At 41.6% G+C, this 24,487-nt stretch overlaps 2 protein-coding genes across 5 annotated transcripts; both read right to left on the bottom strand.

Moving 5' to 3' along the window:
• Window positions 1-135: 135 nt before the first annotated feature.
• On the bottom strand, window positions 136-3,508 carry adap2 (ArfGAP with dual PH domains 2). Of its 3 annotated transcripts, none has more exons than XM_077495926.1 (11): window positions 3,246-3,508; window positions 3,006-3,157; window positions 2,805-2,896; window positions 1,925-2,013; window positions 1,737-1,849; window positions 1,505-1,654; window positions 1,332-1,415; window positions 1,137-1,199; window positions 794-871; window positions 458-686; window positions 136-382 (listed from the first exon to the last, which is right to left on the bottom strand). In XM_077495926.1, the coding sequence occupies exons 3-11, from the start codon at window positions 2,891-2,893 to the stop codon at window positions 354-356; spliced, it is 924 nt and encodes a 307-aa protein (XP_077352052.1). In that variant the 5' UTR covers window positions 2,894-2,896; window positions 3,006-3,157; window positions 3,246-3,508; the 3' UTR covers window positions 136-353. The 3 variants fall into 3 exon arrangements, with proteins under 3 accessions (XP_077352052.1, XP_077351963.1, XP_077351888.1); XM_077495837.1 differs by having other exon boundaries at window positions 3,033-3,157; XM_077495762.1 differs by having other exon boundaries at window positions 3,033-3,157; window positions 3,257-3,508.
• Window positions 3,509-3,607: 99 nt separating this feature from the next.
• atad5a (ATPase family AAA domain containing 5a) lies at window positions 3,608-19,057 on the bottom strand. 2 transcript variants are annotated; one of them, XM_077541530.1, is made up of 23 exons: window positions 18,692-19,057; window positions 18,200-18,263; window positions 17,288-18,109; window positions 16,506-17,206; window positions 16,329-16,395; window positions 16,067-16,225; window positions 15,676-15,802; window positions 15,329-15,592; window positions 15,087-15,235; window positions 14,770-14,911; window positions 14,335-14,601; window positions 14,058-14,154; window positions 13,882-13,964; window positions 13,658-13,794; window positions 13,369-13,540; window positions 10,812-10,979; window positions 10,504-10,734; window positions 10,330-10,394; window positions 10,067-10,256; window positions 9,821-9,975; window positions 4,676-5,493; window positions 4,445-4,603; window positions 3,608-4,313 (listed from the first exon to the last, which is right to left on the bottom strand). In XM_077541530.1, exons 2-23 carry the CDS (start codon window positions 18,248-18,250, stop codon window positions 4,235-4,237), a joined length of 5,103 nt encoding a protein of 1,700 aa, XP_077397656.1. In that variant the 5' UTR covers window positions 18,251-18,263; window positions 18,692-19,057; the 3' UTR covers window positions 3,608-4,234. The 2 variants fall into 2 exon arrangements, with proteins under 2 accessions (XP_077397656.1, XP_077397649.1); XM_077541523.1 differs by having other exon boundaries at window positions 16,506-18,109.
• Window positions 19,058-24,487: the final 5,430 nt, after the last annotated feature.

The following is a 24,487-nucleotide window of genomic DNA, read 5'->3' as shown; positions in this document are numbered from 1 at the left end:
TGCCTCTCAGAATTTAGAAAAAATCTGTTACAGTGGGAAATGATTAAGTAATGTATTATATTTGAAAGGAAAAAAAAACAATGTAGGAAATAACAGTTAACCAATTATTCATAACAAATGACTGAGTAGATCAGCTACAGTATAAGGAAACAGTTTAATGGAAAACATGGTTGTCAGAATTATGCAAAAAAAAAAAAAAAGTTCAAATCAATACAGTGTTTAATGAAGACTATTACAATTGTCATTTCAACAGTACAGTTTACAGTCACAGTAATTTCATGGATGTGTCATGGCACGGTGCAGGTTTCATTCAGATGTTGCTGCTGTATAATTCAAATCCGGCTTTCAAGTTTTCATCTCTTATTCCTAATGTTGGCCTCGGCTGTAAAGAGAAAAAAAAACTGCATTTGCTGACACTTCTGAGCATAATTTCCAAATTCCCACTTCCCATGCTTACTGGTATAATCATGTGGTGTCATAGGCCTGGACATGACCTGTCTGAGGGAGTCCAGCCACTCTCTTTGCTCACTCTCATGCTCACACATAAAGACAAATTGCCGCTCAGGCGTTTCTACCATGATGCCAAACTTCCACTTGTTTCCACGGGTGTGCCTTGGGACAAAGTCCCTAACAAAGTAACTGTTGCTTTCTGTACCAAGGAAGATGACCCCCAACTCCTCAGCATCCTACAGAGCAACAAAAGCACTTTCAGACATACAATAGTGTCATTGCCAGACACTTATGCAAGTCAGGTACTTGACAGTAAAATACTTGAAATACAGTTTGTTCTCACCAAACAGCCTTTGAAGTAGAGTAACTTCCTATTTTGGGAGTCCAAAATGAACCACCTCTTTTTGAATGGTTCCTTTTGCTGGTAATCATAGTATGGATACATACAAAATAAAATAATAATTACAGCAACTCTTTTTTTCCACATAGGATATTCAAACCACTTATTCAAGACAACTTTAAGGAGTCTGCACACTGCATGAGCAACCGAACTGGCAAACCAAATCCTTTAGTGAGGAAAAGGACAGGGCTGTCATCATTTCAACTGCATACAGGTCGCAGCTAGCACAGACGCATGCTATCATGTAAATGAGTTACTGTATGTCATTTGGCGTGGAAGAACTTACCGATGGCCCTGTTTTTTCCATGTATCCCTCTTTAAGGTAATTTGGTGTTATGTTCGGGATCAGCTGACAAGGAGAGTTTAAATGTTTACTTTGCCAAAGAACATATGGGTTCTTATCACTTTCTAAGGAACTTCAGTTGAGATTAAAAGGTCTACATATTAGTTTATGTTTGAAAATAATATTTTGGGTGCCTACATCAGCGTCTGTTCCGGTTGGGTATGCAGTCTTGAGGTATGCATAGCGAGCAGCACGTAGAGCGTTGTACCATGTGACTATTTCCTAGCATGCAAAAAACAAAAAAACAAAAAACAGCATTTCCAAAGTTACTGTAATAAAAATGAATTCTTTGAATGATCATGCAGTCCCACCTCAGGACTTTCATGATACACGTAAACGCTCCTGGTGTGGTTGTTATCAAGGTAGGTAATCTGCAACCCATGGGGATGACCAATCTTCTCTGGCTGAAAAGTTACATTCAAGTGCTTGATAGGGATGAGGGCTTTTGGACCTTTGGACTCCTAAATAAAAGCAACACATGTACACATCCGTTCTGACAGACCAAAGAAAGCGATTTGAATGCTCTTTGCAAAGCGAACTCACATTTTCCTTGTTGTAGTAAGCCAGAGTGAATTCCCTCTCAGACAAAACAAACTTCCTCTTCAGAAACTGTGTGTTCTCTTTACCTTTCTTCCAGAGAATCCCTTCATAGAAGCCTGGAATCAAATCAAAACAGAGTTCTCCTGACAAGGATAGTTAACGGCTGGATCGGTGAGAGGATAAAACATCACCTGTGGTATAAGACGGAGGTGGATACTTGGTCTCTCCCGTGAATTCCAACCTTTCATATTTGGCTCGAATCCACTGCTCTCTTAACACTCTGCGGGTTCAAACACGGGTGACCAGTCAATACTAAATTGTAATATTTTAAGAAACTAAATATTTGGATATATTACTTTTGTCCAGTGGTTGTGGTTTGCTGGTAACATCATTATTTGTGGATATTGGGTGTTTAAAATGTAGTTGGATAACAGGGCATTTGTTAAAACTTTCAAATGTAATTTTTAAGGATAATTTTAGGGTTAAATTTATTTGTTTTTTTGGGGGTTTTTTTTACATTCCACGATCAGCATTCAGGATCAACAGTCGTGGGGGGTGCTGGAGCCTATCTCAGCTGGCTCTGGGCAGTAGGCAGGGGACACCCTGAACTGGTTGCCAACCAAATCACAGGGCACACAAAGGCGAACAACCATCCACACTCACAAGCACACCTAGGGACAATTCGGAGCACCCAATTAACCTGCCATGCATGTCTTTGGAATGTGGGAGGAGACCGGAGTGCCCCATAAGACCCATGCAGGCACGGGGAGAACATGCAAACTCCACCCAGGAAGGCCGGAGCCTGGACTCGAACCCGAGTCCTCAGTACTGGGAGGCGGACGTGCTAACCACTTAAACACCGTGCCGCCCATATTTTAATTTTGATTTCAAAATTTTCAATCTAAATACGTTCTGTAATTATCTTTAGGTATATTTCTTTTGACACCTATTATGTTATCTCAAAATACATTTTTTGCCTCTGCTTGCTAATAGTTGCACTTCTATTAATGTGGCACTGATGATTCCGTTTTCTGATTGGTTTCAAGATACCGTATTGGAAAAAATACTTACGCACAGTCAGTTTGCTGTGGCCGGTAGTAGTAAGGAGGAAGTGCTTTTTCATACAAAGCTCTGGCTCTTTCATTGCCACCGGATTTCATCAACTTCCCCCCCCCAAAACACGTTAAGAAAAATGTTAGTTACATCCAACTCATTTTTTTCATAACATTGTAAAAAATAGAAAAAAAATAAACCTAATAAATCATATTATACCTATGTATATACTGTATGTGTCCATACCTCCACAAGCTCATCTTCCCAGTGGTCAAGCTTTATGGACTTTACTCGGCTGGACAGGTTGCGGTGGATACCAGAACAGTTCAGACACACAAACAAAGCCAACTTGTACGAAACCCAGTCCGGATCTGTTGGGAATAAGACACGATTAGGAAGTTTGTTGATGTTTATAAGTCGGGACAATCACAAAGACAGCATGTGAACTGAACAACACACATTGGCCTCACCGGGCGCGCCGCAGTCGGCACACAATCTGTTCTCTGGCAGCTTCACCAGCTCCAGTAAGATCCTTTTGTTTCGTTCCCAGTTTGCCATGGCACTCCACAGTTAGGCTTACACGTGGTACCCTCGAAAAGAACCATGGTGCCTGCCTACATCGTTTCACGAGTGGCAAACTGCAGTAAATACAAGGTTTAAAATGAAAAGTGGAACTTGCAATGTTTGGTTTATTTCACAACACAAGGCAGTCCTTCCTCAAAAGCTCGTTTCTACTGCACTGACAAGTTTCAAGTGCTAAGGACTTCTTTTCACATAGAAATACGCCTCCCAATTTCACAGCTTGAATGAAGTGAGGACACTTTGTACAGCTTTAATAAAACTTTATTTACTAAGAACAAAACCGAAATGTGTAAGTGTACAAATATATGAAAGGAAAAAAAACATTTATTTCATAAATGTGATTATGTGAATGTGACATTTAGGACTTAAAAGAGAGCAATTAAGACCAGCCAGTTATTTATACACACCCAAATTTCTTACTATTTTTCCACATTCAACTCTTACACACTTGCTATAATAAGCAATTCTTATGTGATTAGGAACACTTAAAAAATACAGTAAAGAATATACGTATAATTGCTACTGACTGAGTATAAAACACAAATGTACAAAAATACAGATGAATGTGATGAATTTAGTGCTATCTTTCAAAGCACCCGAAGATGTGCTGAGTGCAACGCTGCATGTGAGAAAGTGATGCCAGAACACTCTTGTGTTATTTCAGTCTGAGGATGCACAATCGCACATGTTGAGACTTCACTTGGACGCAATTAAGTGAGTTAATAAATGTGAGTTACCAATGTAGTAGGTGTTCTAAACCCCAGCAGACATCACATTCTGCACTATACCCGTGCCTGATTTCACCTGGAACAATTGTGAAAATAAAGTTTCTGTCATCACAAGTATATGTAGGGTCTTCTCGAAGACTATGGGAAGTCTTTGGAAAGGTACTGGAGAGTATTCTTATGGAGACCCAGATGGATGGAGTCCAGGTAGTGTAGAAACCTAACGGAGGAAGAGGACACGCTTACTGCATGCACGAAACAAACTGTTTCACACCTTTATTTATAGCCCTAAGTAAGTGGCTGCCTGAAGAAACAAGTGCTTAACCGCATCCTGGCCTACTGCCTGCTCACCGTCGTTTCACCTTGCCTTGCTCCTTAATCTGCTCTGACCTGCAGATGGTACGCAGGGCTGGCAAGTAGTCCACAGCAATTGCAGATCTGCTGGCCACTGTACCAAATGTTCCGCTGCACACCAGACCCTCCATAACATCTCTCCTCTGCTCCACAACCCTGAAATAAACAATGTGCTCATTTTCGTCATGGAGGAAGACAATCAAATGAACAGTTGTATGTTGGACTCACTGCGGTGGACAGAGGCTGCTCTGAGTGAAGCTGTAACAATCGCAATGAGAGGCCACAGGGAGGGTGAGCTCTGCCGCAGCGTCCTCTGCCAGCTGCCCCTCCAGCCGCCGGGCTCGGCCCCAGGCCTCTGCTACAGAGGTCCGACACTTGTGGAAGCCCAGCGCCTCCACCGCAGTCTGGATCTCCAGCGTGCGCTCACCCACCACCCAGCTCAATGTGTCCAGCTCATATCTGGACTCATCAGTCATTCCGTCCTTCAGAGCTGCACTGACGTGAAGCGCTCCCCTGTGGGGATCACCCCCCTGATGAACAAGTAGGGAGTCTATGTCAGACATATTGTTGAAAAAGTCACTTATTGATTCTAGACACTTGGAGACAGGAACACTCTTTAGACGCTCTGTGGGAGTCAGTGGTTTCCTTTCTGGAACTATTCTTTTGGTGCGTTCCTCTTTGGCCTGAGGTCCTTCTTGCTGCTTGCTGAGAGAGGGGAAACTCTCCTCTGAGTCAGAGTCTGAGTGCAGTCCATCCTGGTCAGGCAGGTAACGTTTCCTCTTGTTCTTCTTCATTCTATGTGAGACTTTAATTGGACTGCCATCGTCTGAACAATCAGATGAGTGTAGCAGGCTGGCATGAGAAGGCAGTGCGTCAGACTGAGGGCAGGCAGGTGCAAACTCAGAGGTGGGCTCTGGTTTGTAGGTGGAGATCAACTGCGAGCGTGGTAAAGGTAAGAGGGTCTCCATGTTGGTGTAGAGCAAGTTCACTCCTTGTCGAGTGCTTTCCAAGAGTAACTCCCAGCAAGCTATCTCATTTGTGTGAATCTGTTAATAAAAAATGTACTGTCATTACTCAATGCATGTGTTATCTAAAGTGCATATTGCTACAAATTATTATTTTAATAATTGGTACCAAATTACACTATTAATTGTTTGAACAGTGAAAGCAATATGCAAATGTATAAAGGAGTCTTTTTGGTATTTACATATATATTTTGGCAAAAGGGAGCACTTATTTTCACATTAAATAAATGTGTGAATAAATAAATAAATAAATAAATGTTTTGTTTTGGGTTTTTTTATTGATATAATTTCTGTGCAAGTTAAAGGTCAGAGGGAAAAAATATTTCAAAGCTTATTTGGTATCAGGACAAAAAGGAACTCACACACAAAAAACATGACATTTTTTCTCAGCAAAGAGGGAGGGAAATTATTCTTCTTCTTCTTTCGGCTTTTCCCTTCAGGGGTCGCCACAGCGAATCAGTTGCCTCCATCTAACTCTGTCCTCTGCATCCTCTGCTCTCACACCAACTACCTTCATGTCCTCTTTAACTACATCCATAAACCTCCTCTTTGGTCTTCCTCTCGATCTTCTGCCTGGCATTTGAAAACTCAGCATCCTTCTTCCAATATAGTCACTATCTCTCCTCTGGACGTGTCCAAACCATCTAAGTCTAGCCTCTCTGACTTTATCTCCAAAGCTTCTAACATGTGCTGTCCCTCTGATGTACTCATTCCTGATCCTATCCAACCTGGTCACTCCCAAAGAGAATCTCAGCATCTTCATCTCTGCCACCTCCAGCTCTGCCTCCTGTCTTTTTCTCAGTGGCACTGTCTCCAGACCAAACAACATTGCTGGTCTCACCACAGTTTTATAAACCTTTCCTTTCATTTTAGCTGAAACTCTTCTATCACACATCACACCTGACACTTTTCTCCACCCGTTCCAGCCTGCCTGCACACGCTTCTTCCCTTCTATTCCACACTCTCCATTGCTCTGGACTGTTGACCCTAAATACTCCTCCACCTTCTTGGTTTCTTCTCCCTGTAACCTCACTCTTCCACTTGGGTCCTTCTCATTCACGCACAGATACTCCGTCTTGCTACGGCTAACCTTCATTCCCCTCCTTTCCAGGGCAAACCTCCACGCTTCTAGCTTCTCCTCCACCTGTTCCCTGCTCTCACTACAGATCACTATGTCATCTGCAAACATCATAGTCCATGGGGATTCCTGTCTAACCTCATCTGTCATCCTGTCCATTACCATTGCGAATAAGAAGGGGCTCAGAGCTGATCCCTGATGTAGTCCCAGCTCCACTTTGAACTCCTCTGTCACACCTACAGCACACCTCACCACTGTCTTACAGTCCTCATACATGTCCTGCACCACTTGAACATACTTCTCCGCCACTCCAGACTTCCTCATACAAAACCACAGTTCCTCTCTGGGCACCCTGTCATAAGCTTTCTCCAGGTCAACAAAGACACAATGCAGCTCATTCTGACCTTCTCTGTACTTTTCAATCAACATCCACAAAGCAAATACTGCATCTGTCGTACTCTTTTTTTTTTTTTTCTTCTTCTTCTTTTTTTTTTTTGGTATGAAACCATACTGCTGCTCACAAATGTTCACATCTGCCCTCAGTCTAGCTTCCACTTCTCTTTCCCATAGTTTCATTGTGTGGCTCATCAGTTTTATTCCTCTGTAGTTGCCACAATTCTGCATGTCTCCCTTGTTCTTAAAAATGGGCACCAGCACACTTCTCCTCCATTCCTCAGGCATTTTCTCACTATCTAAGATCCTGTTGAACAACCCAGTCAGAAATTCTACTGCTACCTCTCCTAGACACTTCCATACCTCCACAGGTATATCATCAGGACCGAGTGTCTTTCCACTCTTCATCCTCTTCAATGCCCTTCTCACTTCATCCTTACTAATCTTTGCTACTTCCTGGTCCACAACAGTCACCCCTTCTACTCTTCGTTCTCTCTCATTCTCCTCATTCATCAACTCTTCAAAGTACTCTTTCCATCTTCCCATCACACTGCTGGCATCTGTCAACACTCTTCCATCCCTATCCTTTATTACCCTAACCTGCTGCACATCCTTCCCATCTCTATCTCTTTGCCTTGCCAACCTGTATAGATCAGTCTCTCCCTCCTTACTGTCCAACCTAGCATACAAGTCATCGTAAGCCTCTTGTTTGGCCTTTGCCACTTCTACTTTCACCTTACGCTGTATTTCCCTGTACTCCTTTCTACTTTCTTCAGTCTTCTCAGTGTCCCACTTCTTCTTAGCTAACCTCTTTCTCTGTATCCACTTCTGCACCTCCTCATTCCACCACCAAGTCTCCTTATCTCCTTTCCTTCCAGATGACACACCAAGGACTGGCCTACCAGTCTGCCTGATCAAATTTGCTGTAGTTGTCCAGTCATCTGGGAGCACATCCTCACCACCCAGAGCCTTTCTCCTTTCTGAAAGTCATACAACACTCTTCCTTTTTCAGCTTCCACCATTTCGTCCTTGGCTCTGCCCTTGGCCTCTTTGTCTTCCTCACCACCAGAGTCATCCTACACACAACCATCCTATGCTGTCTGGCTACACTCTCACCTACCACTACTTTGCAGTCGCTGATCTCCGTCAAATTACACCGTCTACACAAGATGTAGTCTACCTGTGTACTTCTACCTCCACTCTTGTAGGTCACCCTATGTTCCTGCCTCTTCTGGAAGAAAGTATTCACAACAGCCATTTCCATCCTTTTTGCAAAATCAACCACCAACTGTCCTTCTGCGTTCCTCTCCTGGATACCAAACCTGCCCATCACCTCCTCATCTCCTCTGTTTCCTGCACCAACATGTCCATTGAAGTCTGCACCAGTGACAACTCTCTCACTTCTAGGGATGTTCTGCATCATTTCATCAAGTTCCAACCAAAAGTTCTCCTACTCCTTCAGCTCACATCCTACCTGGGGTGCATACCCACTAACAGCGTTGATCATCACACCTTCGATTCCTAACTTCAGGCTCATGACCCTATCTGACACTCTTTTTACCTCCAGGACGTTCTTAACAAACTCCTCCTTCACGATAATTCCTACTCCATTTCTTTTCCTATTTAACCCATGATAAAACAATTTGAAACCAGCTCCTAAACTTCTAGCTTTGCTCCCTTTCCACCTGGTCTCCTGAACACACAGTATGTCCACCTTCCTCCTCTGCATCATGTCAACCAGCTCTCTACCTTTTCCTGTCATACTCCCAACATTCAAAGTCCCTACTCTAAGTCCTAGACTCGTGGCGTTCCTCTTCTCTTTCTTCCTACGAACACACCTTCCTCCTCTCCTTCTTCGACCAACAGTAGTCCAATTTCCACCGGCACCCTGTAGGTCAACAGCACTGATGGCGGTCGTTGTTAACCCGGGCCCCGACCGATCCGGTATAGAAGTCATATATTTGATTCGCATGTTTGTTTTGGCCAAAGTTTTACGTCGGATGCCCTTCCTGACACAACCCTCTGTATTTATCCGGGCTTGGGACCGGCACAAGAAGACACTGGCTTGTGCCCCCTCACGGCTACATTAGGGAGGGAAATTATTAAAAGTGGATATTATTTTTACGTATTATTTTACATTTTTATTTTAAAGAAATATTGCTCTATGAATCTCATGTAAAATCCACCAGCACAGACACTGTTTTCAACAGCATGTATTTGGTTTGCATGCAGTCTTGCAGCAATTTTCATATCATAATTTCAATATACAGTATCTAACAAATAAGGGTGTGAGTTGCCTAGTACCTGGCGATCACGATTCATAGGTCACGATTCGACACCGATTAATCCCTATACGAATCTGTAAGTTGATTGTTGCATTTTTATTTATTTTTTATTTTTTTACTCAAATTTAGAAAAGACGAATAAGTAAAGTTATACATGTACATTGCAAGATTTGTATGAAAATGTATTTATCTGAAACTTCAGGCTTATAACTGAGCCACAATTTAACAAACAGGTTGCAGTTTCATATTTGAATAGCAGTGAAATAAAATATTAAGGCTTAATGTTCCATTAATATAACATTATTCCATGCTCAAAGTGTTAACCCTAACCCAGATGTTTGTTTAATATTTCCATCAAAAATTGATGTTTAAACATTGATTCGGCCGCATATTGAATCGATTCAAGAATTGCGTACTGTATTAACACGATACATTGCCGAACTGATTTTGTTTTTTTGTTTTTAATTTGAACACCCCTACTATCAAACTAATCAGATTTGAAGGAAATTGCTATTTGGTTCAAAAGCTGTAAAGTCAAATGTCATGTTTCAAGTCTGTGGCTAGCATTGCATGTCATCGGTCTGTGTTTTACCTGAAGCAGCTCCCAAACATCTCGCTCAGGTTCGATATTCAATAGGCCCAGCCGACTCTGCGCACAGCCGCTTTCACATGGAGGTCCAGGTGATGTTACAGTCAGTGCACGCTCGTCCACTGCTTCACCACTAGTCTCTTGCTTCAGTTCATTTCCTAATATCAATAACACATACTAAGTTTAATTGTTCCACTAATTGAGTAACTTGACTGGATCTATGAATAAGATCAACAATACTGCACTTACCATTTGGGTTTGTGTAATCTGAGGGTGATGCGATGGGGCGCCCCCCTGCGCTTCGAGTCCAGCATTGCAGCTGCAACAGGCTCTGCCTGATGTCACAGCCGTTGATTTTGAGCAGTGTGCTGATATCCTGCTGATCTGTCCTCGTGTCCTCAGCCAGACACAACAGGCGCAAGTAGCTGCTCACGTCCAACTACGACCGGAACCGATCGTAAGGCACAACTTAAGCATGTGGTAAATGAACCCCGAACGAGGCCGCCACTCACCAAAGAGGGTGTTTTGAAATGGATCTCTTCGAAGTCGCCGTCAAACGTGGTGCTGAATGCAGGATCTGCAAATCACCAAATGTGAAAACAAAATCAACAGACGGACAAAACATCTTGTCTCCCATTAGAATGTCCAGATATACTTAATATTGTGGCCTCCATGCTTCTACTAACCACTGGTGGTAAGGATGACTGGTCTTTTTGTTGTGCTCATGAACGTCTTGATGGCAGCAAGAAAGCCAGCATCTTCGTCAAAAATAACATCCACTTCTTCAAACAGGATGAGCGAGGTGGCTGTACTCTTACTCTGCTCCTCATTGTCCTTAGGCATTGAAGCCACGGCTGATTTGATTGTGGTGTCTCTTTGTTTTCTAGTATCCTTTGGTATCGTCTTCTTGGAAGGGGCTATAAGGTGAAAACAATTACTACTGTTAAATGTTTGTTTATGTTTGTATAAATCAGGACACAGTTGGAGTATTCACCCTTTTGGTCATCCTGCTTAGTGCTCGATGGTTCCTTGTTGCTGGGTTGGCTCATTTTGAAGAAGTTTGATAAAGATGTTGGAGCGAGGCCTCCTTGTTTAGTGCCTCTTGGAGAGTTGGGAGGTTTCCTGGGAGATGAGACAATCCTGCGAGGAGAGTTCGGCTTCCCTGGATGATAAAGCAATGAATTGAGTGGAGCCGACTTACCAGTATCTTTATCTGCAGGTTAAAGTGATAGTTTGGATTTTTTGACATGAATCTCTATTTCATCCTCACCTCCAGTGTGTGCGTTCATCACTGACTTACCCCTGACAGCGTTCTGTGACACGAGTTCTGGTCCGGTGTTGGACGAGAGAAAAAAATAGTCCAGCAAGTTGGCTGGGGTCACAGAAAGAAAGCGTTTATCTTCTAAAAACAATTTGTGTTGAAAAGAGTGATACATTTGCATCACAATACTCCTTTCTGAAAAAAGTCAGACGCCATTACCGCCAGGCACTACTTTTCTGTTCGTTTGTATCAATGCGGGTCTCCCTGTAGACAGCTGATCGACGCGCTGCAGACAGCCGATCCGCGCGCCTTCGAAAAGACAAACAACTTGTAGATTAGTGCACGTCTATCAGCTCTATGCGGGGCGCCGTGCAGTGATACGAAGGAACAGAAAAGTAGTGCCCAGCGGTAATGGCGTCTGACTTTTTTCAGAAAGGAGTATTGTGATGCAAATGTATCACTCTTTTGAACACAAATTGTTTTTAGAAGAAAAACGCTTTATTTCCGTGACCCCAGCCAACTTGCTGGACTATTTTTCTCTCGACCAACACCGGACCAGAACTCCAGTGTGTGCGATCATCACTGGAGGTGAAGATAAAATAGAGATTCATGTCAAAAAATCCGAACTATCCCTTTAAAGGAAGTCAAATGTAAACGTACACCTTTTTTAGGCCAAATTTAAGACCTCTCATTCGATTAATGTGACCAATAGTGGTGGGGGTTTCAATATTATATTTAAGTAGTTTAATGGAGTATTAATAGTTTAATATTTTCGGGATAGCAAAACATTCATTGCAGCTTGAAGCATTTAACAAAACAATGACAATGGACTTAAAGTTTCCTATTTTTCTTGTCAGCGGATTGAACACAACTGGATGACAATGTGGCAGTTTTTAAGTGTTTTGTACCATAGCTTTAAGGATTACAGTAAATGTAATTTTTCATGATAAGTAACGTTCAAGACAAATTCAAGACTATGCGATTCTTTTGTCTTACACGACAGTTGCGCTGTCACATTACCCGACAAATTCGCTCCGTGTCGTGGATGGGCGTGTAGTCACACTACAAGTCTGAACGCGACAAGACACCAGCCGATCATCGCGTGTTGCCTTGCCAAGAAAGACGCGTCGGTCACTGTTTGTCGGGGAGGTGGACAAAAAAAAAAAAAAAAAAAAGAATAATAAAGAAAAAGAAGAAGAATTCCTTCAGGAACAATAGGGACCTCGCAGCAGTCGCTGCTCGGGCCCTAAAAAAAGAGGCAAGGACAGGGAGTGTTTGCGTGAATGGAGCACGCATGGGACAAGTGTGATGTGAGCGCACTGCTTGCGCTCCCTGCTCCGCAATAGTGTTTAAAATATGATTTAGTAGCCAACACTGTATTTTAATTTATTTATGCCTATATGCGCCGGGGTAATATAGCAGATTTTGTTAATTAATTTGCGGGATGACATCTTGTTTTATTATTTTATCAAACACTGAAATATTATATTGTTTGAGTATTTTTTACTGCTTCATTTATTCATATTTGACTTGTTTTAGTACGGTGCATTGGATAGTACGCCACTCACTCCGAGGGCGGGGGGGACTTTCAAGTGAGAGCGGGTGACAGTTAAGGCGGCGAGGCCTGGCCCGACTATATGAAAATGTGATCGATCCTCACTAAATATGTGCCCAAATCTCTGAAATTATTAGAACAACAGTCACAATATATATATATATTTTGGTCCTCTATTCACGCCGCCGTTGCCTGACGGATTGCACGGATGCGTGCGCGCTCCATGCAGCCGCAGCGGGGCACTCCCCCCTCGAGATGCACCTGTCTGGCCGCATCACATGAAATATGCAGGGGATAAATAAATAAATACATAAACGAATAAATAAAACAAATGTATACATAAATAAAAAGAGCTATAAAGTGCTGTTCAGTGTGTGATTGACGTTTCGCTCCCTCTCGCTATTGGTCAATGCTGTGGAACCAAACGGACGACGACGTAGGTATGTCACATTATGCGTCAAGACGAGCAAAAATGCTAACATGCTAGACTTTCGTCGTGATGGTCGTGAACCGTCCCGGACAACAGGCGACCAGTCGTTGAACGTGTCACACTACACGGGCGCCGCTACGTAAAGACAACCCAAAATCGTTTACGACATGCCCCGTTCGTCCGCGACACGTCGGTCGGGCTAAAATCGGGCTGTTTTCGTGTAGTCTGACATCGGCATTAAGGATTCCACAGACAACCAATATAAAACAGACTTTTCCAGCAGGGTCTGTCTTGTTTGTTCGTACTTGGAGAGGATCCAAGCTTGCCAGTGCCACTGCTTGTGTTGTAGCTGTTAAAGAATGCGGGCTTGTTTGCATTGACTCCTTGACTGTCCACCTGATGCGACTGAGTGGCCTCCTTTAGCTGGGACAGAATCAGACGGCCACTCCGTTGAGATGAAGCGTTCACCTCAAACACCTTGGAACAGCAGGAGGGACATACAAGTAAACAAACATGTAACACGGAGGTCCACGGGCACCCACAGGACAGGTTAACTGGTGTGTAATCAATGAATCATGTTTCATCTATCGTCACCTTAAATCCCAACTCCTGAGCACAGGCATAGACTGAGGCAGTCTTTCCTATTCCTGCGGGTCCTGTAATTAGGACTGTGCTGCACAATGAGTCCTCTGCAAACAGGGGGTCCTCATCGCCACTGTCCCAGTCAGAATCTGAAACAAATATTCAGATATTTCAGTCAACTAAAAGTAGATTTCACAAATGGAAAAAAAAGAACAAAATTGTTTTAATTGACACACCATTTCTGCCTTCCTCTTGTTTCTTTTCTTTCTGCTTATTCCTCTCTTCCCTGTCTGCGTGGTGCTTCCATTCCTTCAGCCAACTGCACAAAAATAAATAAATAAATAAAAACAGTGAATAAGTAAGATTGTTATTTCAACAGAAAAACAACAAAAAAAGCCATTTTGGTGCTTACCTGTGCAGCCTCTGCACTGAGGACTTGTTGCCAATGACGTCCCTGGAGTGCTGCGGCTGATATTTTTCTGTCCATAACACATCCTCTTTTGCCTCAACTGTGGGAAAACACAACAGACAGTTACCCTTTTGTTTCATTCTGGTTTACAATAGACATTGACATTCAGACAAACTGTGTGGAGATTAATCAACAAAAGAGGGCCAACTGAGGATGAGAAAGCTTATCAATTTGACAGGTGAAATTATGTGCGGATTGGAGGACAATCATAATAACTTGCCTTTCTTCTCAGTGTCCTCGCACACGTCATCAAGCACAATTACAGCATCATCTGTTCCAGACGAAGGCTTGTCCTTTGCCTTATCCAGTCTGGCTCTCTGGGCTCGTCTTGTGCGGCCTACCCTCTTTGACGGCTCTGGTTCCAGGGTGCAAATGTTTTCTTCATGAGCGGCAGCTCGCTGTTTCTTAGCTGCTTGGGCCACCTTGTCATCCATCCTCTTCCTCTTTCCTCCTACTGCCTCAGGTGACGACCAAGTGCTTTTAGCCTCTGTGTGAGGTAAGTAAAACATCATGGTTTTATTGTATTCAAACATGACCTGTATTTATTTAGGTCATTATACAATTTGTATTTTTGTTAGTTCTAGATTTTTAAATAACTTCCACTCTATGATTGTTTTGGTGTCATGTGCGTCAACTGTCTACGTGCCCGACTTACCTGAGTTTTGTTGGTGATCAGCACGTCTGGCCAAGAAGCGAGGCAAGAACGTCTTAGCGGGGAATAGAGCGTTTGAGGTGCTGACCTCCGCTATCAGAAGCTGACGAACTTTTTCAGACATCTCAAGCCTCCAGCCAGAACCCTGGAGTGGTGGGAAAAAAAAACACAATTTACTACAATAGGAGTTGAACAGCCACAATGGGCAGGTCTCTTTTTCTTTTAAATTTGTTAGAATTTTGTAATGGCAACAAGTGAGCAGAAATCTTTACAAAGATATAAAACAAAAAATAGACTGTTTGTATGCATGTTTAACTTACTCGTTCACGAAACACTCCACGTTCTGGTTTTGTCTTCACACCCAAGGAGATATTTAGAGGTGGATTAGGGTCAGACACTTGTATGCAAAGCTCATTGAGATGGCACAGTTGAGGAGACTTGGGCCAGGGTAGACGCCATAAAGGGCAATCTGTTAAAGTACATACAAAGTACGGCTTAAGTTGACAGAACACATCAACAAGCGTATTGGACACAAAAAAAAAAATGAAGAAGTTGACTATACCATTTGATATTTGCATCATGTGTACAACTGGTTGGAAAGAGGCACAGGAAAGTGTGTATGTCTCTTTGGTGACAGCAGCCTTGGCCATCTGCTTCCTGAAGGACTCAGGCAGGCCACTCTTGAGGAAATCTCGGCGAGCCCTGAACTGCTCATCATCTTGGGAGTTTTCAGAGCCCTCGTGGCTGCTCTCATCAAAGATGGAAATCACAGAAGATGCCTTCCGAGTGTTCTTCTCCTGGCCCACCGTCAAGGCACCCTTGGAGGCTTTTTGAAACACAATACAGATCCATACAGGGACTTATAGCAAATTGATGGACATTAAATGCTACTGAAAGTGGAAACACTACCTGGGGCAGCTTTGGTGGCTTTGCCCAGCACGTCATTTAGATTGCGTAGAGAGGTCTTAGTTGTACATTTTTGTGGTCCCTTCTGCGGTGAAGCAGCCTGGTCATCCTCCAAGGCGATGACAACATTCTGAAATCAAGCTCCAAGTTAAATATAATAGAGCTTATCAATGTAAATTTCATCCTTTGTGTGACACCAATGAACAATTTTGAGTCCTCAATTCATCTACATGCATAGGGAAACTAGTGGAGCAAACCAACACAACGATATGACTCATGATTTCATCTTGTTTCTTAATATATGGAATGAGTTATTTGGCTTTGGCAAACTTTTAAAATACATAATAAAAGATGAATGGCTGTGTATTTTGACCTCATGAATGATAAATCGTACCTCATCTTCACAATAGCGCTTTGCGATGCAAGCCTCAGTCCTTGTTGAACGTCTTACGGTACTCTTATTCTCAACAGCATCTTTCTTTATCTGTTGAATGGCTTTAGCTTTCGCCACCAGTTTTTTTGCCTTCTTCTGTTTTTTGGAGTTATCGGATACCTTGAAACAAACAAAAGAGCACGGGCACACATCTTTTTCGCATCATTTAATTTATTCAACGTAGCTGAATTATTACCAATTATATGGCAAATATCTTACTCACGTTACAGTCCAAAGAAGGATTTTTGCCACCTCCAGGTACATTCTGATGAACTCTCCTGAATTTTATCCTGATGGAACATATTTATGAATCAATGACCAATCATAAGGATTCAAGGAGTCATCATGTGGATTATTAGACGTTCATCAGTACTAAATGCTAACACTATTCATGTGTTACCTGATTGGACTTTCTTTAGCATCAGGTGGGGAGACCATCTCTGCTACGTAGACTCCATGCTTGAACTTACGTATTTTACGGGATGATAACTTAACAGAGGTCTCTGAAGAATCCTTCAATCTATCCTGTTTCCTAACAGGAATTTTTTCTGAAGTGTTAGGGGCTTGCCTAGCAACAGCCTCTCTTCGAGACCTCCTCACTCCCGGAATAGAGGGGTTTATGGAAGCGTTTGGCTCATTTTGGATGTCAGCAGATTTAGCAGGTAAGGTTTCCTCTGATGAGGCTGTGACTTTCTCTGCTGCTTTCCTACATTTCCTTTGTGGTTTTGTTTTTGTAACCATTTTGTTTTCCTGACAGTCGTTTTCCTCTATATCTTTCTCTACAGGTTGAATTTGCTTGGCCTGGTTCTTGCCCAGCTTTGCCTTGGACCCATCCAGGCTGGGTTGTTTGAAGGCCGCCATGAACTGTCTTCTCTCGACATCAGAGCACTTGGGGGTAGATTCACTCTCAAGCACAGTCAGGTCAAGATCCTCCTCTTCAAGAACAACATTGGATTTCCGTTTGGCTATTACAGGCACCGTGTGAGGAGGAGACGCTTCCTTTGCAAGAGTTCTCACACCCTTTCTCCTGTTCAGTAGCGATGCTCCGCTTACCTCAGGTTTTCCTGATTCCTGTTTTGGTGAGATGGGGTGCATTTGAGCCTGAATGGTAAGAGTTCGAGGTGAGACTTGGACAGAGACCTCTGTAGATGCTACATTTTCATTAGATTTAGAGATGTCTACCTGGTGAGTGTCCATTTTATCACCCTCTCGAGGTATCTTATTTCCTTCACACTTAATATCAGTCCTCTTTTCTTCACCCTTGACCTCGGACTGACTGCGGACAAAATCCTCAAAAGAGATCATGACCGTGTTGCTCTTCAACTCAGAGTCCTCATTGACGTCAACCTTCGTGTGGACAGCACAAGAACTTTTGGCACTTTTCTGCTCAGATTTAGAATGATTTTCCTCCTTTTGTTTATTTTTTTGGGAATTGCGTGTAGCATTTGTTTTAACTGGTTTCACCTTTTCATTAACAACTGGAGATAAGGTGCTATCGTTTGACACATCTTGTTCAGGTTGGCCACCTTTTCCATATTTAGAGGCACTTGTGTCACGTTCATCTCTTTGAGCCTGTTTATTAGGCTGGCAAGTGTTGCTCTCTATTGAACGATTATAGTTAGAAGCATCGGCACTAATCTGGACTTTGGGACAGTCACTTTGGGAACCTGTTGCCAAGTTTGATTCCTCATCATCTGAAATAACAGTTTCAAGATCCACAAGTTTACATGCAGCTTTAGTTGTCTTTTTCCTCCGTTTGAGAGACGGCTGCTTCACCGCAACCTCTATGTTGGTGTGCTCTTCTGAAGACCGCTGACCAATCTCTTTCGGATGTTCTGATGGGCCGGACTTTACTTTGACAGGGCCACGGCTAAAATAGTCCATGATGTTATTGGAGCGAGGAGGTGAGAACGGTCTCTCCACAACTTTGGCCACAGGAGAGAAGTAGCTGGTGATTGTCTTGACAACAGCACTGCCACCATCTTTGCTCGATTTCTTGCAAGGCTGCGAACACAATGGAGTAGTTATTCAGATACAGTACATAACACACTTACAATGTAATAGCTATTAATATGTGCTTAAATGTGAAAATACCTGTGTGTCAAAATCCTCTATGACAGATGCCATTGCCACAACACCAGCCATACTTTATAGGGACCTGAGACAAAAAGTCAAGTCAGTTTGCACAAATGGCATTTGTGAGCAAGCAATTAGCAAGAGAATCAATTTGACAGCATTCAGTGTCTCTGGACAGTGGACACTGTCAAATGAGACATACAGCTCACTAAATCAGTAATAATTCAGAATCAACAATGCCAAACTGACAAATGTATGGTTACTCGTCCATGGCCATTGTAAATATTGGATATTAGTGTCATATCAGAAGCAGCTGAAAGACAACTACAGCCTACAGGTATGTGAAATAATCACGCTTCACATCGTTACAACATAGGAAAGCACAGACGTCAGTGTGAAATACTGCAGGTAAATAATCACATAGTAACAACAAATTATTATTGCCGACATGGACAGTAACACTTGCGGTTCTTGCTCAAGCTTAAGTACTAGTATTGCCAAAACACTTACCAAAACCAACTAACACGTCAGACCTCGTTTCCCGTTTACGTTTCCGTGTTGACAGCAAAATAAATGTCCACGGTCAAGGGCGGACATCTATTTGTTTCTGGCATGAACGTAGAAAACGACAAGCTAGCAAAATAAGACGGCTAAGTCGCTCCAATAAACTTTGCCGTTCCGCAGTTACAAAAATTGGTCCGCACATACTGCTAGCGTCGCCGTTGGATGAACGAACGTAAGTCCCAAATGTATGTGTTCTAAAACGTCGATATTTTAAGTCGAAAAAAACATTGCTCAGGACGAGTGTTTCAAAAACGCGCCAGAGCAGTTGTAGAAGGAAGAGCGCCAAATATACGTGACCCTTGCGTCGACAAATTCCACCAATCAGAGGAGAGAGCACAATTTCGTCATTTCTCGCTTCGCTTGACCAAACTAAAGATGGCGCCCGCCCAGTGGGTTTTTTTTGTATATTAGTAAAATGACAGCGACTTCTACTGTCTGCGAAAGCACAGGTACAACATATTCAAAGTTGACGGCGCTAAAGTGGTTCTCAAAAGTTTTTCAATTCAATTCACTTTATTCCATTCCTTAAAAAAAGAGAAATGAAAATGGATAGAAAGAAGTTGAACTTATGTTATCTGCCCCAATCAACAACAACAACAAAATAATCAACACAAAGTAAATGACAGCGAGCGGTCAAGACGCTTTCAATATAACAATTCTATATAATAACTAGACTAAGCAATTCCTGGAGAAATTGCGTGCGAATGCTGAAAGCTGAATGCTAATAGCTGAATGCTAATAGCTGAATGCTAATGAAGGAAATAGAAGGATACATTATGTGAAAATTACATAGTAATTAACTATTAATTAATAGTAACAGTAATAGTAGTAGTAGTAGTAGAAACAGTAGTAGTATTACTTGTAATTATTAAGTAGTACTTAAATGACAAATACAAACCCATCCACCCATTCTCAGTTGGTAGTCAGCACTAGACACCTACCATAAATTACTAGGAGAGTAAAGTTTTTTCATTCATTTAATTTATAAGCAATGCCTATACTCCTCTTTCACATCTTTGGGTGCTGGTACTGAAAAAATAAATAAAAGGATTATCAGCAAACATCAGCTAATATACAAATAAGTCAAATAACATTTAATCAAATGGATGTAAAATAACTTGAACAATCACAATTTCAAAAATTTTATTAGGGAAAAAAATAAAAAATTCCTAGCAGGAGTCAAACCAGTGACCATTAGCTCACAAAGCCAATGTTTTACCTCTCAACCACACAACGTACTGTGTGCAAAACTGGTAACTTGTAAGAGTTCACATTGTGGACTCGAAGCTGGATTAATATAGAAATGAGTTAAATATATAACATTTAATCAAATGGATGTAAAATAAACGAACAATCACGATTTCAGAAATTTTAGTAGGGGAAAAAATTGCTTTAACCACTCAACTATCGTGGACATGGAGGTGGCTTTGACAATGTATGGTATTGTATTTAGTAATCAAGTGTACAAGCGGTGAAAGATGAAAATATGGATTAAATTTGAAAAAAAAAAAAGTGTGTCAAATGACATTTAACGAAATAGATGTTAACTTGTTGTATTGTGACTAGACTGAAATTGAGAAAAAAAAAAAAAAAAAGTTGCTCCAGTCGGGGTTTGATTTTTCCCCCCTCCGTGCACGCAAGGTCACCAATGTTGTGTCTCTATTTTTTCCCCAATGTGATAAAAAGTCAAAGCCAAGTTGTCCTGTTTCATTTGTATCAAAAATTTTTGCAGACGCATGAAGAAATACAGAGTTCACATCAAAGTCGTTTTCTTTTACAAAATGTGGTCCAACTCCACAAAGGTGTTTTTTTTTTTGGTGCTGCCAGCGCACCTGTCGGATTCCAAGAAATAAAAGTAAACTTTCATACTGTTAAGGAGGCTGGGGTAGCCGGCGACAGTGGATCCCAAAATACACAGACCAAGGAAAGGAAGGATCAAGAATTTATTCCACAGAGATACGCGGAAACAAACCAACCGAAAATCCGGTCTGACCACCAGAACAAAACAACTCAACCGAAAAACACTTGCAAAAGGCAAGGAGAGAAATGGTCATTAACAAAAAACACTTGCGTGCAAAAGGCAAGGAATCACAACTCATATAATACAACACGAAATAGAAAGTTCAACTTAGAATAACGTGGCAAAAATGCACACGAAACGATACCACTACAGGTCTAGGTGAGAAAACGCAAAGCTAAAAATCAAACAACTGCAAAGTACAACAAAGGGCGACATAATTCAAGACACGTGAAAAAACTATGAACAGGCTATGAGACCGCTAGACTAGACACTTGGCAGCACGGCAGTGAGCAAGAATGAATAATCTGGCAGTTGGCCGTGGTGGCGCAGTGGCTTTATAGTCCATTGATTGTCCATGAGGAACAGGTGCGGTCATTAAGAAGGGAACGCCACCATTCACTTGGGTGCTGGAATGAAAACAAACAGAGGCCTGTATTATTTTTTGATTTATTTATTAAGTTTGGGTGAATTGTATTGTGGTTGCAGCTATTTTTAATGTGCTCCACATGTCTTTTCTATCCTGAACATTGGTCCTCAAAGGACTATAAATTTAAGACCATATAAATTTAGAGAATTTATGATGTTTATTATTTGGGCATATTTGGGATAAATGTTTTTGAGATTCCTTGACTCGATTCGATCTCGGTTCGATTCGATCTCGATTCGATCCGATTCGATTCTATCTCGGCTCGATTCGATTCGATTCAACCTCGGTTCGATTCAATCTCGGTTCTATTCGGTTCGATTCAACCTCGGTTCGATTCAATCTCGGTTCGATTCGGTTCGATTGGATCTCGATTCGGTTCGATTCGGTCTCGGTTCAATCTCGATTCGATTCGATTCGATCTCAGTTCGATCTCGATTCGGTTTGGTTCGATCTCGGTTCGATTCGATTCGATTCACTCTCGATTCGATTCGGTTCGATTCGATCTCAGTTCGATTCGATCTCGGTTTGATTCGATTCGGCCTCAATTCCATTCGATTCAATCTCGATTCCATTCGATTCGGATGGATGGATGGATGACAGATAGAGTGAATTTAATGATTACACCTGATCAAATAGACAGACTGGTTTAAGTTTTGAGAAAAAAAAGAAAAATCTTCTCACGACCCCAAACACTCATCTGTTTCTTTTGGTCACATGGAAGATGACCAGGAAGTGTTTACGGCGCAGCTAAGGTGACATGGTAGGCGAAAAAACCAACTTTGCGTTCTCTCGCAAAGATTGTGTTACCTCGTAATCTTTGCGAGAGAACGCAAAGTTGTTGTTTTTTTTCTACCATGTCACCATAGGGGCTCCGTAGTAAGCCATTTACAGTGGTTCCAATTTACAATTTTTTCAAAATACGACGCGTTGTTTGGACAATTTGTTCATTTTTGCTTTGAATTTGTGATATGAGCGCTGTTTGGTGGCAGTGAACTCACATCTCAAAAAGCAGCAGTTTGGAAAATTGTGAACAATTCTTGGTGAAAGAGGCTTCAAGCTGTTTAATGCCACTTCCAGTTGAAGTTTCTTGTGAAATAAAACATTAAAAACAAGAGAATTGCACAACTCAGCCTCCATTCTTGCTCTACGCAGCCACCTAGCTAGCCGAGGTTCTTTAACTGTGTGAGATTACAGTCTGATCTCATTAGATTAACTCGTAATTTCGTAAATAGTGAGGAATGAATACAAAACTCTTTGGTGGTAAAGGATTCGATCAAGTTTTGCCAGAGGTGGCAAAGTTACCGGTACTGGATCTTGCGCTCAGTTTGCCGGCTTAAACAATGTATTTTAAAAGAGACTTGGGCCAACTAGTGGAACCCAGAGTTCGAAGCAAACATGGTGAAGCTGCATTTAGCTACTAGACTAAGCAATTTCTGGAGAAAGCCGGTCATGATGGTCTGTGTATGTATGGAAGTGGCTGTCGAAAGTGGGACGTAGAAAAAATTCAGTGTCAGTACCATTAAAATGAATGGAGAAAAGTTTATCTTTAACATTAAATTATGCGAGTACTGTAAATAATGTGGAGTCAGACGATATATACCCTGAAAGGCGTGAATTTTCTTATCAAGTTGAAATTTGAACGGTGTAAATCGGAAGTATTATGTGGGAGTAGTTTGACTGCAAAAAAGTGAGGAGAATAAAATGCTATAATAAGTAAGATGACAGAATCCCAATAACATATGTGGGAATGCTGAAAGGATTCCCACAATTAAGCAGCATGTGCCTGTCTATTTTTTCCAGTAATTGAGCTTTTGTCAAGTTTTTAAAGATACAGATAGACATTGTCCATAAACTGACACCTTGAGTTGAAAATCGTTCTTTTTGTTTTGTTCTATATTTTGTTTTGGAGAAAATATCTGTTCCTCTTAATTTATACTCACTTTCCCTTTTTTAAATTTATTTATTTATTTATTTTTTTATGCTTTAATTAAATTTGTATATTAACTTGTAAACTTTCATGATGGGCGTTAAACATTACTTTTGAGACAGTTAAACTCCATCAATTCAATAAATTTTAAACTTTTTAGTTGTATAAATAATGGATTAGTGTGGTCTCTGTATCTGCAGCCACAAACGACACGAATTGCACGTTTCTGTAAAAGAAAGATGGAATCGGTGTAGCTGCACACCCCCAAATTTCAATGCAATAGGTCAGGTATGGAACAATCAATGAATTATATAACAATAACAAAGCATTCTTGTTCAATGATTCTTTAGCCGTGTGTAAAACTGCTACAGTTTGTGATACCTTAGATTTGACATATTCTATATGTGATTTCCATTTTAAGTGTTCATCAATAATAATAACGAAAAACATTATTTCATTAGTCCTTTCTATTGCTGTACCTTGCACTGACAGTGTTGCTTCCACATCAATATTCCTAACTTAATAATAATAATGATAATAATAATTACACCAACTAAAAAATACTTAGCTCACAAAGTAATAGCATCAGTAAATAATGCAGCAACTAAAATAAAGTACCATACAAAACCCAATGAAGTACTCATAAAAAAGTTTTTTTTTTTTTTTTCTAAAAAAGTATATTAAATATTGTTGATTCATTCAACCATTTTATTCATTCAACCATGTTATTTTATTTAGCTTATCGAGGCTCAGGCCTCAACATTCTTGTAAGCCAATGTAACATTATGCAGTTTGAATAGTAACACTGCACCTATATACTGACACGACGCGAGGAGGTAGGACTCAGACGCAGAGTGACAGTTGGCCAACAAGGCTGCATTTTAATTGCTCGAAACTCAAAACACCTCTCAAAGAGGGAAAAAAGGCTGAACAAAAAGAGCTCCAAACTGGAGATACAAAAAGGGCACTCAAAAACAGGGACAACTAAAGGCGCTCCACAAGGGAGGAAAACAAGGGGCAAACAAAGGGTGCAAGGCAAGGCAAGGCAAGGCAAGGCAAGGCAAGGCAAGGCAAGGCAAGGCAAGGCAAGGCAAGGCAAGGCAAGGCAAGGCAAGGCAAGGCAAGGCAAGGCAAGGCAAGGCAAGGCAAGACATCAAACAAGGACTGTGGATCAAGGACTGTGAGGACGCTTCCATGCATGGAGATGTGACACTTCGGCACTGAGAGGAGAATTCAGGTGGCTTTTATGTCCGGGTTGATTGGGAACAGGTGGTAGTGATCATGGGCGTGGACCGGTAATCAGTGAGGCTGCAGGAAGGGCAAGTGACCTGGGGTGAGATGAGAGTTAGCACTTTCAAAATAAACCGG

Source organism: Festucalex cinctus, chromosome 1, assembly GCF_051991245.1.
Source record: "Festucalex cinctus isolate MCC-2025b chromosome 1, RoL_Fcin_1.0, whole genome shotgun sequence".
Taxonomy (NCBI): Eukaryota; Metazoa; Chordata; class Actinopteri; order Syngnathiformes; family Syngnathidae; genus Festucalex; species Festucalex cinctus.
The sequence above is the reverse complement of the archived record's forward strand: the minus strand, read 5'-3'. Positions and strand labels throughout refer to the sequence as shown.